General features: G+C 39.7%; 1 protein-coding gene across 10 annotated transcripts in view; it reads right to left on the bottom strand.

Annotated features, from left to right (window-relative positions):
• Window positions 1–2,243: 2,243 nt before the first annotated feature.
• TGFBRAP1 (transforming growth factor beta receptor associated protein 1) overlaps window positions 2,244–14,288 on the bottom strand; it is a 42,466-nt gene continuing 30,421 nt past the window's right edge. For 8 of the 10 annotated variants that reach the window (XM_075738868.1, XM_075738856.1, XM_075738839.1 and 5 more), the window contains 5 exons: window positions 12,975–13,118; window positions 11,800–11,946; window positions 10,366–10,525; window positions 8,348–8,781; window positions 3,415–7,472 (listed from right to left, as the gene is read on the bottom strand). In XM_075738868.1, the coding sequence (XP_075594983.1) occupies window positions 7,284–7,472; window positions 8,348–8,781; window positions 10,366–10,525; window positions 11,800–11,946; window positions 12,975–13,118 (1,074 nt within the window). In that variant the 3' untranslated portion in view covers window positions 3,415–7,283. Of the gene's footprint in view, window positions 7,473–8,347; window positions 8,782–10,365; window positions 10,526–11,799; window positions 11,947–12,974; window positions 13,119–14,288 lie in introns of all 10 variants that reach the window. The other 2 variants (XR_012832818.1, XR_012832817.1) reach the window with 2 other exon arrangements.

A 14,288-nucleotide genomic window follows, 5' to 3' on the forward strand; every position in this document is an offset into this window, starting at 1 on the left:
GTCAGTGCAGAAGGAGGGGCAGGAGGTGCTCCAGGCGCCGGAGCAGAGATCCCCCTGCAGCCCATGGTGAAGACCATGGTGAGGCAGGCTGTCCCCCTGCAGCCCATGGAGGAAGGATGAGGGGATGTAGAGATTCCACCTGCAGCCCGTGGAGGACCCCACACCAGAGCAGGTGGAGGCACCTGAAGGAGACTGTGGCCCGTGGGAAGCCCAGGCTGGAGCAAGTCCTTGGCCGGACTGGTAGACCCGTGGAGACGGGAGCCCACGCTGGAGCAGATTTGCTGGCAGGACTTCTGACCCCGTGGGGGACCCAGGCTGGAGCAGTTTTCTCCTGAAGGTCTGCACCCCATGGAAGAGACCACACTGGAGCAGTTTGTGAAGGACTGTCACCCATGGGAAGGACTCCATGTTGGAGCAGGGGAACATTGAGAGGAGTCCTCCCGCTGAGGACAAAGAAGCGGCAGAAACAACGTGTGATGAACTGACCGTAACCCCCATTCCCCGTCCCCCTGTGCCGCTGAGGGGTGAAGTTGAGCCCAGGAAGATGGGAGGGGTGGGGGGAGGTGTTTTAAGACTTGATGTTATTTTCTGATTCCTCTACTCTGTTTTGCTTAGTAATAAATTAGATGAATTCCCTCTCTAAGTTCAGTTTGTTTTGCTCGTGACGATAATTAGTGAGTGATCTCTCCCTGTCCTTATCTCTACCCAAGCCTTTTGTTATACTTTTCCTTCCCATCATGCTGGGGGAGGGGTGAGCGAGCGGCCGCGTGGTACCCTGCTGCCGGCTGGGCCTAAACCGCGACACTGGCATATTCTCTTAAATTCTTTCCAGTGATGTTTTTTCAGGGCTGAGAGATGTTCCGTCCAGTTTTCCCAGTTGTCATTGCCCAAAGGCTATCACTTGCCTATACTTTCTAGCTGGCATCCTCAGTACGTTTTGGTCATGTACAGGATTTCCCCTGTATCATAGAATGGTTTGGGTTGGAAGGGACCTCAAAGATCATCTAGTTCCAACCCCCCTGCTGCAGGCAGGGACACCCTCCACTAGACCACATTGCCCAAAGCCCCATCCAACCTGGCCTTGGACACTTCCAGGGATGGGGCATCCACAGCTTCTCTGGGCAACCTGTGCCAGTGCCTCACCACCCTCACAGTAAGGAATTTCTTTCTAACAGCTAATCTAAATCGACCCTCCTTCAGCTTAAACCCATTACCCCTTGTCCTGTCACTACACTCCCTGATAAACAGCCCCTCACCATCTTTCCTGTAGGCCCCTTCAGGTACTGGAAGGCTGCTATAAGGTCTCCCTGGAGCCTTCTCTTCTCCAGGCTGAACAACCCCAACTCTCTCAGCCTGTCTTCATAGGAGAGGTGCTCCAGCCCTCTGATCAACTTCGTGGCCCTGCTCTGGACTCACTCATGGCTAGGGAAGATGCCTGGAGAAAAGACACAAGCACATGTAGAGTGGGGCTGGAGACCAGCTGAATTAGGTCACACCTGCATGTCCTAAACACAAACTCCTCGTCTCCCTACTTGTCCTTTGTTCCTCCCTTGCTGTGTCCTCTTGGAGATCACACCCATTTCCTTGGCTTACCACAGCCTCCTTACCACCTTCCCTTTCCTGGGGTTTCCACACCAGCGGGTCCTATCATGCCACTGCGGTGGCCCTGGCCCCTTCTTGCTGGATGTGGGAAGAGGGGGACACCTGACCCTTTGGCACCGAAGCTTGCTCTGAGTCAGGGCCATTACTCCTGAGCAGCAAGGAGGAGGATGATGAGGAACACCGGCTCCCTGCTGTAGAGTATATAAGCACCAGCCTACACTCCCAGGTCAACACCAGCCCTGTTTTGAGGTCTTCCCCTCAAAACATTCTAGTCCTTCTCTTTGTATTGCTCCGGGATGTCCACACATGTGTCACTGACCAGACTCCCCATGTAACCGCTGGGTTTAATCATGGAAGGAATTGCTTTGGCTGCACAGAAGCAGATCAAGATCTTCCAAATCTGTAATGGCAGTAGCTACTTTCACCTTAATCTGTAAAAACCCAGATCCAGCCAAGGAAGAGGTAAAAAACAAAGCAAAACTTCTTCCCAAAAGTAAAATTCACTAGTTTTTAAGAACATCTGTTTAACTCCATTAAGACCCTGCACTTGCTTAATTCAGCCTTTTCATCTGACCACCTCTGTCAGTCACCCAGATGAATCCTCTATTTACCACTGAAGAACAGGAATGAATGACAGAAACTTAATTAAAAGTTTTTTTTTATTAAAAATCAACATATTTGTACATCTGTACATTACACATACTGCTGTGTATGTTCACCAACATAACCATTAAGTCAGAAAGCAGTAACAGTAGATTTCCATCTGACCAAATTTACCGCAGGGGAACTTCAGTTTTGTAATCGGACATTACAGAATGTCATTAACTTCTTTTCTTCTCTTCCCTTTAAAAGTAGCAGTGCATTTAATTATCAGTGTTCACAAGGCATAAGCCCCGAAGTGTTGTACAGCAAGAGAAAAATTAATTAGTAAGTATAGGCAATAGGAGAGTTCACAATGAAAATGTATTAGTTGGTGCCTATTATAAACAGCAGGATGTTAATAAAACACTTAGAGCTATGCTGAATAGAGACTGCAGCAAATTGTGAAGAACAATGAAAGCAAAAAGTTACTTCTTGATAAAACTTGTAAAATAAAATATTTTTTAATGCCATTCAGGACAGAAGTCCTGCAAAGAACAGACATTGTTATAAAGATTCAGCAGAATCAGGATAATGCTTGTTTGTTCAAACATGTAAAAAGGGTCTTGGAAAACATGGACACTCCATCCCTACCACGACCTTCCCACAGCTGACATTATGTCCTGGTTTTGGCAGGGATACAGTTAATTTTCTTTCTGGTAGCTGTGTTTAGGATGAGAATAATGTTTGTAACACACTGATGTTTTCAGTTGTTGCTGGTAGTTGTTGTGTCTACACCAAGTCAAGGACTTTTCAGCCTTTCACACCCTGCCAGATGCACAAGGAGCCAGGAGAGCACAGCCAGGACAGCTGGCCCAGGCCAGCCAAAGGGATATTCCCTGCCATATGATGTCATGCTCCAGATAGAACTGGGGAAGCTGCTGGGAGGTGGGATCGCTGCTCAGAAACAAACTGCGCATTGGTTTGGTTTCCCTTCTGCATATGGTGAGGAATCGCATTTTTGTATCACTTGTTTTATATATATATTATTATTCTCTTCCTCTGCTATCCTATCAAATTGTCTTTATCCCAACCCACAACTTTTCTTTTTTTTACTGATTCTCCTCCCCACCCCATTGCGGGAGGGGGAGCAGGGGTGAGTGAGTAGCTGCACAGTGCTTGGTTACAGGCTGGGGTTAAACCACGACACATTATTAGGCTTTCATGTGGTTGATGTAATAAAGTGACATTTTATTGAACAAAGACAGATGTGCTCAGGAGCCCAGTCAGAACTCTCAAGATTTACACCCATGTCAATTAAGTGCTAGAAGAGTGACATTAAATCAGGTAACAAAGGTTGGAAAGTTTTTGGGGATGGGGAGTGAGGGGAACAAAGAGAGAAGTTCTCACTGTAACCCGGACTCCTGTGCGTGCCTGAGCCACCACAGTATGAAGTCAGTTCATAGGTACCTGTGGTGCAACAAAAGCCAATTGCTTATTTTCTCCAGACTTTGAGACCAGCATTCTTGTAATATTATCAATGTGATAACTTATCCCTTTAAAACATAGAAATGAACACCTAACGGAAATTCTCTCTCATAAATACACAGCCGTTCATCTTATTTCAAGCAGAGTAACAGAGTCTGGGCAATGTTTTGTCATTAGTATTTTTCATCTCTTTGACTTAGGAGAAAAACTGCACATGACGACATATACACGTAATTTTTATGTGAGGAAGTATGGAGATATAAAAAAGTAGAAAAGAGTTTAATGAGTGCTTTTTGTATGTATCAGGGACTGTAACAGAGGATGGCTTAAGAAGAGTCAGAGCTGCAATATTTCTGTAATTAGAAGCTACATGTGAAGCAAATGTGCCTCAGTATCTGCAAAAGCATCTGTGTGAGAGACTAGTCTCACTTGTTATGTGCTGAATCACAGACACACTGTCATATTTAAAAAAAAAAAACAACAACAAAACCAAACTGCACTACTGTTTTTGTTTCCACACATACAATGTTGCAGAAGCCTCACTGGAAAAAAAACCACCACCACCACCACCGAGTGAGAGAGATGAATTACAAACACAAATAACTGAAGAAATATTCTGACAGAACCTCCTCTCTCCAAGGGCAGGTCTAAGACACCACATTCCCTAACCGGGGAGAAAAAGATTGCATCAAACTTAAACTCCCAAAGCCCATTTAATTTCCAAACTAGAAGGATGGTCAAAGAAATATTCCCTTTCCCTGCCTCTCCTCCTTCACGTAACCATTGAGCAATTAATAACCAGATTACCACTCATTCCCTCCTTGCTGCCACAGCCATACCAGAGTAACTAACCACAGTAGCAATGCTGTCCCAGGACTTCAGGTGCAGAAAACAAGAACCAGCAGACTGACAGTGCCAAAATAAAAGAAGGAACAAAGTCAGGTTCTCCGATGTGACGTTCTTACCCAAGGGGAGCTGTAGTTGTCCTACCTAAGGGAATTTCAGTGCAACCTTTCATAAGTTTCCTGCTGATAAAATACAGAATATCACGCACCACTCTGATGTAGGCTGTCATCTCCTCTGGTCGAGTATTATCCCCGCTGCTCAAGTGCTGCACAGAGACTGGAAGAGCATCCTCCACCTGCCACCTCCTTGCTGAGCTCTTGTTCTACCTCAGCCTCACATTGGTTGTTTTTGCTTTGTCTTTTTGTTACCGTGGGATTTCCATATTAATTCATCCAAATGAGTTCTAGTATAAAATTTAACAAAGAAACAGGTAATAATGTACGAATCAAATGCCAGTATTTTTTCCAGTCCACATTTCTGGGGGCTAAAAAAATTAGATCCCCCACTTCAATACTAATCACCCTTTCAGTCATCTGCTACCTTGCATGACTCTGATTTCTGTACATACAATTATTGTTACTGCTGCATTTTAGCCAAAGTACAAAACTGAAAAAATATCAAATATTAATGAAGAATTGTTTACTCTTTTACAGCCATATCTTTTCATGCGGTAACAATTAAGAACTTTCTTGTGGTCTGGCATGATATGATCTCTATTCCATTGCAACACTAGTTGACAAGATTAAGTTCATCACTACCTAGTAGCTAGAATTAGTCTTAATCATGGAGAGTGGTATTTGTTTTAGTACCTCCTTATTAAATAGGAACAAAGAACACTGAGGATGCTTGCAGCAAAAGAAAGTATTTCTTATGAATCGCATGCTACTGTCTGCAAAAGGCTTATCAGATCTTTGTAAAATCACTTCCTCTCTATCAGCAAGTATTCTGAGGACAGGGGACTACAAATCTGTCTATCGCATCATTGCCAGTTGCATACACAGTGTTTGAAAACCATGAATACAAGATACAGAAAAATTTGCTCATACCAGTGCAACACAGGAGAATCAGTCGTGTCAGAATTAAGTCAGAAATGCTCACATTTGTCTTTTTTGCAGGTGCCGTTCACTAAAAATGGCTAACATGTCTTAGCAGAAAGCACTACAAAATTACTTGATTTTATTTTTTTAAAACCCAAGACAACAGCTATACTTTTCTAATTTCAAACTCAGGAAAGAGAAAGATCCAAAGGTCTTTTGCTTCGAAGACAAAGAAATTGGTGTTTTGTTTTGTTTTTTCTCCCCTTGGATGTATTCTGGTTGCCTCTTCTGGGAGGCACTGCTACACTTACAGTGCTGTTTCTTTAGCCAACCTTTCTGTCTTGGGAGACCTCTGCCAAGATCGCACCTAGAAGATATGCAGATACTCCATTTTGCTGAAAGTCTCCACTCTGATTTGGAATGCTGGAACAGTAAGCAGCCATACTAATACAACTGCATGCTGGTCAGTAAGCTTGGTATTTATTAGAGCTTTACAGAATTAAAAGAAATGCTTAACTTTTAAATAAAAGTGCTAATTTTTGAACCTCTCATATGGGAAGCTGCTTCTTTTAAACTGATTACTTTAAAATAGTTAAATAGCAATGTGAATACTTATCAGGGCAGTTAAGTAAGGGGGTTTTGTTGTTATTTGAAAAGTCATAGTTTACAGAATGTTTTGTAGAATATAACAAATCCAGTACCCCTGTAGTGCACCTTTGTAGATTTCTTCCCAATTACACCTTCTTTCCATGATTTTGATTGCACAAAGTCAACCACAAGTACTCAAACCTATTCTTGTGGAGTTCCAATCTGCCTAAGTTATGTTATAGCAAACATTTAGCACATAACCTGTACACTTGTGTCAGCTACATCTTTATCCTCCAAAGAAACTCTAGAATGATATAAGATCAATTTATTCAACTGTATGTACAATATATTTGCATATTAATAAATAAATCATTATTAAAGTTAAGGTCTCTTCCCCCATATAAAATGGACTACAGTTTGACCAGACAATCTGACACTGTTTTTTTTTTTCTTCCAAGCACAGCTGTGTGGCTGAGGCTATCAGTTTCCACTCAGTTTACTACAGTAACTGTAGGAGTAGAAATCTAACAGACCAGTGCTTACATTTTAATTCTATACAGCAGGGGGCTACTAAAAAGTGCATCAAAACCCAACAATTTGTAGAGCAAAAACCAAGTTCATAATGTGATCCTGGGGAAGAGAATCCAGCCCAAAAGAGGACATGCTGCAGCAAACATTATAACCAATGCACATTTTTGTCCTGATAGTAAGCTGCGTGATGCCAGTCTTGTCACGTAAGGTTCCAAGAATTACAACTCCAGTAGATACCGTCTTCACCTCTACAAATTTATCAACACCACATTCAGTGCAAAATGACATTTCTTAAAGTAACTGTTTGCCTTGTCTCCATAACATTCATCCTTACTGTGAAGAAAAGGCTCGTTTTCTTGAACTGTTTACTACTATATACAGAAGAGCCTATATTTGCACCTCTCCATTTCTAGTAGTGAATTTTCTATCTACATTCATTAGAAATCAAAAAGATAAGTGGACATATTTCATATTTACTGAAAGTCTTCCCATTAACCCAAAGACTAGCTGTTCATCTTGATTTATACCTAAAGTAGCTGCACTTTGTTCTTTTTTTCCAGCCCACTTTCAATGGGGTATAAGTCATGGGAACCTGTGGGACCAGAACATATTTCAAGTCTGATTGCTGGAGCTGGAAGAGTGATGAGTCATGTTTGAATTCAGATGTCTGTTTGCAGCACAGTGTGTGTGGACCACACCCCCATTTGGGTATCTGACAAATACCGGCTTGGAGAAAGGATTTTGGCACAACTGACAGACCTTTTTGTCCGAAAGAAGAATTGGGGTTCCTTTTTGTTTAACCTAAAGAGAAGGAAAAAATCCAAACGTCAATCTAGCAAGAAAGGAAGGGAAATTATGAGACATATAATTTAAACTGTGTCAAATGAACAAACCTGGTCAATGACAGAGGTAGTAAGAAAAAACAGCTTGAAAAAAACCCCAGAACCACTTAACTTGAATTCAATTTCCACATTCATACTCATGCTTCCTCATAAGGACTGCTTTTTTATTATTTTTTTAATTTTTCTTTGTTTAATAAAGAAAAGCACTCACACATTTAATGCAACTGAAAACCCAACATAAGGTCACAGGACAACTCCGCAGCACACTGAGCACTGATGCATTTTTATTCCAGATAGATTTTGCTGGATATACTGTCATTAGAACTAAACAGATTTAAGAATCTGCAGGAAGCTTTAAGCAACACAGCTCTAGTTAGGATGAGAATAAAGCTTCACAAGTGAATTTACCACTAACAAGCTTCAATTAATACTAAGTGCTGGGTAAACTTTTTTGCGAATTCCGACAGGTCTTAATCCTAGTGAAAAAAAAACATTAATTCACATTTGTTAATGTTTCTGTAAGAACTTTGTTAATCTGCAAATCCCAGATTCACTTTCATTCAGCCTAGAAGTTCACCAAAGTTCTTCCTATTTCAAGGCCCCCACGTTCCTTTTTGTTTTACAGGGAAAGCATAAAATTAAGTTTGAATCTAGCAGTCATGGCAAAAAACCTAATAAATGCAGCAAGGAAAACTGCCAAGGACAGGAAGACATCTTTGTCCTAATTCTTCAAACTTCTTTTGATCATTATATATATATATATAAAAAAGAACTTAATTGTAAACCTTCAAAAAACCTTATATTTTAAAAAAAACCAGCAAAACACACACCTACCTTCTCATATTTGTAGATTAAGTTTTCAGCTTGTGCTAACCCAAGTGCAGTCTGAGTCATTCTTCTTGTATGAACGCTTTGCCTCACTGCTCCAGCCAGGAATGGGGAGAGGAGCTGCACTGACCAGCTGTCAGGCACCAGCTGCAAAACTAGAGCCGCATCAAATTCAGCAGCGTGGCTATTCAGGAGATCCACAGCAGCCATGACTAGCGCACAATCCGAAGTGCCTGGATTTAGGTACACTGACAGCAGCATATGGAAAAGCCTTCGTCTGTACTGCACATCTCTGTTCTCAGAGTTCCATATACAGTATTCTTCAGCAGCATGGAAGTCCTTTAACTTGTGGACAAGGATATGCAAAGCCTTCTCGTGTTCTTCTAGTTTTCCATATAAAATTGCACTTTCCATATGAAGGTCTGTGCCCTGGATTTTGTCTGTTAAATGAGAAATAAGGTAATATTTGCTCAGTGGAGAAGATGACTACTCCCTCTCCCAGAGTCAATGCAAACAAGCCCAAAGAACTCAACTCCTGCTATTTCTGCAGAGGTCCTGGCAGCTATAAAGAGGACAGATGTTTGTAAGTACAAGAAAACCTAGACGTCTGGAAACACATAACAAAAGAGCACCACAAAACACAGGAAGAAGCAATTACTAAATAACAGATGATAAAACCAGTGTCACTGACACCTTTTAAATGCTAGCGTGTCAGCCTTGCACATTTCTGCGCACATTGCTACCACGCATGATAAACTGTAAGATGAAGCCACAATATTTTTAACCTCTACTTCTACCAGTATTATAGAAAATTAGAGAATAGTTTAAAGTCCATAGAAGACAATAAAGATCAAATAGTACTTCCCATTAAGAAAAGGACACTACAAATCCTTAATCCAGTCTGACAGTTTAAAGTGTTAGCAACAGATAGGGGCATTTTAATATATAGCAGGAAATCCTCCACTTACTGTAAAGGTGATAAAGATTTGGCATAGGCCTCTCTCAAAGGTATGGAAATACAATGTTTTCCTCCCCAAAATGTTTTGCTTACCAAGGAGGAACACACTAGCATGCATTGATCTCACCTGCATGTAAGATAAGGATTGTCATGTAAGAAATCCTGTGTTTTGGAGCACACTGATTTCAAGAGAATAATCCATCTTGAAACTCCTGCCCTTAAAAATTTGGTTAAAAATTAAAAGATGAAAAAGAGCAAGAGTTTCAATGACTGTGTTATACTTGTACATTATCTGTTGCGTAATGTTTTGCTGACTGGAAAGGCAAGGGGACATTAAACATCGGTAAATTATTTTAGTTGCTACTCGGCTCTTTTTATTTCCACATCCATTGGATTTTTCCACTGAATTTCAGAAAAACATTTCATATCTTTCAGTAAAATAACAAGTCATTTCCCTTTCATCCACTGGAAGGTACGTTAAAAAAATATAGCCATTATAAGCATTGGCCAAGGAAAAAAATTAGCTCAGCTCTTTCTTGCCTTATACCAACAGTAAGGCAGATGTTGCACTTTTCACTCAAAAAGATGCTCATATTTTTGTTTAGCATGAGCCCCAGCTTTCAGGGTGAGAGCAGGTTATGGACAACAAACATCCTTGGTATTCAGATTCCTCAAAGCTTCGCTTCAGTTCTCTGTTTACAAATAAAATTGTAAACATTGGCAAAAGATTGTCACAAGTTACATGCTCATTAAAAAGAAACTGACTATAAATTGAGAAAATAATTGTATGAAGATATTTTTTGTAGCTAGTTATGCTATTCTGGCTTTGGTGCAGTGGCAAACATACCATTGTACCTGACAAGCTATGGTAGGTCAAAGACAACACTAACAGGTACACTTTTTACATTAACTTGTGTCTGTTAGAAATACAGATGCTAAGCCTATCAACCAAATACACCTAGAAACCTCAAATCGTTTTGTTTTCTATCCTATAAAAACTTCCCCATCCCACCTCCTATTTCCTGCTGGAACTGACATCATTTATAATAGAAAACATGCATCTTACCCAAAATAAAGTGAATTCTGTAAAGATCAGATTTCTGAAGAAGACTGCGTAGTTTAAACAGCAGTTCAGTTGTTTCTGTAGAATTATCTGTGGTCATGGATTTTAGCTGAAGTACTGCCTCCAAGTACAAGACAGCTAGATGGGTATGGTACTTTTCTTTCTACAGATGAAAAGAACAATGTTGGCTCAGTTTACAAAACACAACCCCTTCTCCCCACCAATAACAGTGATGAAGATCTACATAATCACATAGAAATGTGTTTTAATTCAAACTAATTAGAAAGTTTTTTTATTTATGTAGATAGACAACTTAGAGCAGCTTCACAAGATACACTATACCTGAGACTCTTTTGTTAATACAGGTATTTCCAAAATGTAGATATGAAACATCTTATTCTTATACCCCTCTTCACCTTAAATAAACAAGATCCATAAATAGCTTTTCTCATGCAAAAATTACTTCCTTTTGAAAGTCCACCTAATGAAAATCAATGCAGTGCAGTAAAGCAGACCTCTCTGAGTACAAAGTATGATCCTCACTGTGTCTTCTCCTTTTGTTTCCCTTGTAAAATGAGTAATTTTGATCTAATGCATTTTTCTTCCCATTCAGGGATGATCTTTGACTTTTTCTATTTCTGCAATAAAATCTGAGACAGCCATCAGAGGTTGACAGGCACTCTGAAGGCACAGTGCTTTTTGTGTTATTACCCAATATTCATCAAAAAAAGTTGATGATTTGACTCTTTGAAACATTCTCACTAAAGCAATTACAATAATCTAGTACCTTCTAGTAACTTCTCCTGTGCTTAAAATGTCTCATATCCAAGTACCATAATGTTTGGCTGTATTGAAAACCCACGTATAGAATATACTGTCATTTATGACTTGTGAACACATCTTTCTGGGCACTCAACATCTAGAGTGGTTTGGAATTCTAGTGAGAGGTGGATTATTTAATTCTATCATTAATTGCTTAAATGTCTCCAGAAGGACAGAATAAAACATACTTACTTGTAAAACACTGAATTAAGCAACTTTAGTATATTGCTGCTGCAGTGCAATAGGATTAGCAGTTGCTCAACCATTTTTCTGTGCTCTTACCAGACAGAGGTTTGAGCCTCATCGGTGAAACAGAAAACTATACAACAATCAGATGTTTAAAACCCCCCCAAGAAACCACAAAAAAACCACCAACTCTGAGGGGAGGTAAGCAACAGTCTTGCCAGCACGAGAGTTGAAAAGTTAAAAATAATGCAGATATCTACTCCTCATGCTCCACTTTAATCTTAAAACCACTCCCTTCCCTGCTCTGAGTACATTTGAAAGCCTTCAAATTATGCTTACTTCTTCTAGACTTTAGCTTTTTTTTGGAGTTGTTCATGATAGTCTGTATTCTGAATCCTATGCCTATTTTAGGAGCCTTGTAGGACTCACCTCTATTTTTCTGTCCAATACTAGATGTTCTAGATATTTAACACGTGCTTTAGGATATTTGTTAAGGCAACTGATGATATCGTCTTGATTAATGTTGTTTTTCTCCTGTTCTTCCAAAGGCCTTTTAGTGAAAATCTGTACGCCAACCTAGGAAGAGTCAGTTGCATTTAGGAACTCAGTGGTAACCATTTTATTACCTTTTTATTTTAAATACTTATTTAATAGCATTATCAAATTAGTACATTACTCAGGAAGATAAACAACACACAAAACCCTGCTCAACACCGCCAAGATTACACTACTCAGTGCTTACTGTGATCTCACTCACTCCCACCTCCATTACCTCAATTTGTAGTCTATACATTGTCCAGCCTATAAACCTTGTGTGGGGCACAACCTCCACCAGCCACAAAAAGCACTGAACAGATCTGCATAACAGCAGAGCAGGACACTTCAGCCCTTTGCAGCAAGAAAGCTAAGTTAGAGACCAGAATGTTTACAGCCTTATTGCTGGGTATATCATCATCACATTTAAGAGACTTCTATAATGACCAAAACAAAAGCTTAGAAATCTATCACTGCATGTAATAAATAAGCTTTAAATTAATAGAAATTAGGCAGTAACAAGTTCCAACAGCACAGACTGTCTGATACCACACTAATGGATGTTGCAAAATTATTTTTTAATTTTGGTGGATTAAGTTAATTCTTGTAGCAAGAAGGTTTTGTCTTGAATGAAGGTTATTTATTCCATATCCTAGTGTATCTAGGTCCTAGATGTCACCTGTCCCTGGAATGCTTTTAAAAAAAAAACAGCAGTGACAGTTAACCTGTTAGGTGATTTTTTTTTTTTTTTTTTTTTTAAGATCTGAAAATTATCTTGCTTAATATGAAGAAAACCAGAAAACACGCGCTATCTTTCATTGTATAGAATGACCTAAACTTTATTTTCAGAAGAAAAAGAAGGAATTTTCACTAGCACTTGTTAACAGAGGAACATAGAAGGACTGAGAAACCTGGAAGTTTTCTTCTGTAGAAAGAAGGCATTAAAACATTTTGCAAAAATGGTCCAAATTAACTATCAAGATGGAACAATGTTAATGAACACCCAAACACCACTGCAGGGAAATACTTCATACTGGTGATATTCTGGGAAAAGTACACCAATCACAAACCTCTTCATTTTTTTGTAAAACCCATTCAGAGTATTTCCACACTAGATCTTGGTCTGAGCAGAATGTAAGGAAGTCTACTATATATTCATAGAGATCTGAACGTGTAGAATCTTGAATGTCTCCATCAACTATTTTCACCCATAACTGCAACAAAAACACACAAAGATTAAAGTGCTTCAAACATATACTAGCCCTTCTAACTTAAACAACTTAAAATTTTATGTGAGCTACTACAACACCTCGTATTAGCCACTGGGGCTTGAGGAATTAGAAAGAGCTCCTAGGAACACCAAGTGCAAGGGGCCTCACTGGTCACTAAATTCATGCCTCCTCTCCATCACAGGCTTTTCTTGCCCCTGCCATATTCAACTAATTCAGACTCTGTATCATGTAGGTTCTCACGTTCTGAGACCGACTGGCCAAATACTTCAGGAAGAAGTACGCTAAGCACAAAGCAAACTTTTTTCAAAAGTTCATGTCTTCAATGCCTGGTATAATTTTCATGCGTTCTGTGTGTGCAAGATTAAAAGCAAATGATATAAACAATTTAGAAGACAACCTGATTTTCTGCTCTTCTTTCATTTTGACTGAAGAACTTTAAGTACTGTGGGAGATTTTTTTAATATAAATTATAATTGGAACAAAAAGGTGCCATATCTAGCAGTCCATTTTAACAATAAACCTTGTTCCTTGAAACAAAGAAAAATATCTTGCACATGACAAAGGTACATACTGTTTTTGTTGTCCTTAATGGACTTCTGCTCAGGAAATTACTATTTATGTAACTGATGTGAATGCATTCAACAGCGTTACTGTGATTAACATACTCAAAAAGCCACACAGTATGGCAAACTACTTAAGGTATCGGACATGGTCTGAGACATACGTGCTATTTATTGATCAAGAACATACTAATTTTTTAGATGAAGTTTTGCAGAGAGGAATAATAAAATTACTTAGATTCCAGTCTACAGACCACTGTTGGTCTTAGTGGCATCAGCAGGGGTCCCCCCAAAGGGATTACTAACCCAGGAGAAACCCACAGATCTTGCAGACTGAGTTCACTGTCGATCATCAAATAAGGAAATAAAACTCCTAGGGGCTGTCAGTGTCTGTCATGAGATTACAATACTGCTTTGCTGTGTGTATACAGACTAATCAGCACAGGATATGTCCCTGAAGTCCCTCAAACATCTTGTTAAGTGATCTCTTGATTATTTTAGCGCTTCTGTCCATCTTCCAAGAGTACAAACATATGTTCTGGTACACACAGTTTTGCTTAAAAACAGCATACAAGCATCTAAATAGCTGTCA

The sequence above is a fragment of the Balearica regulorum genome, chromosome 1, assembly GCF_011004875.1.
Source record: "Balearica regulorum gibbericeps isolate bBalReg1 chromosome 1, bBalReg1.pri, whole genome shotgun sequence".
In the NCBI taxonomy this organism is placed as follows: Eukaryota; Metazoa; Chordata; class Aves; order Gruiformes; family Gruidae; genus Balearica; species Balearica regulorum.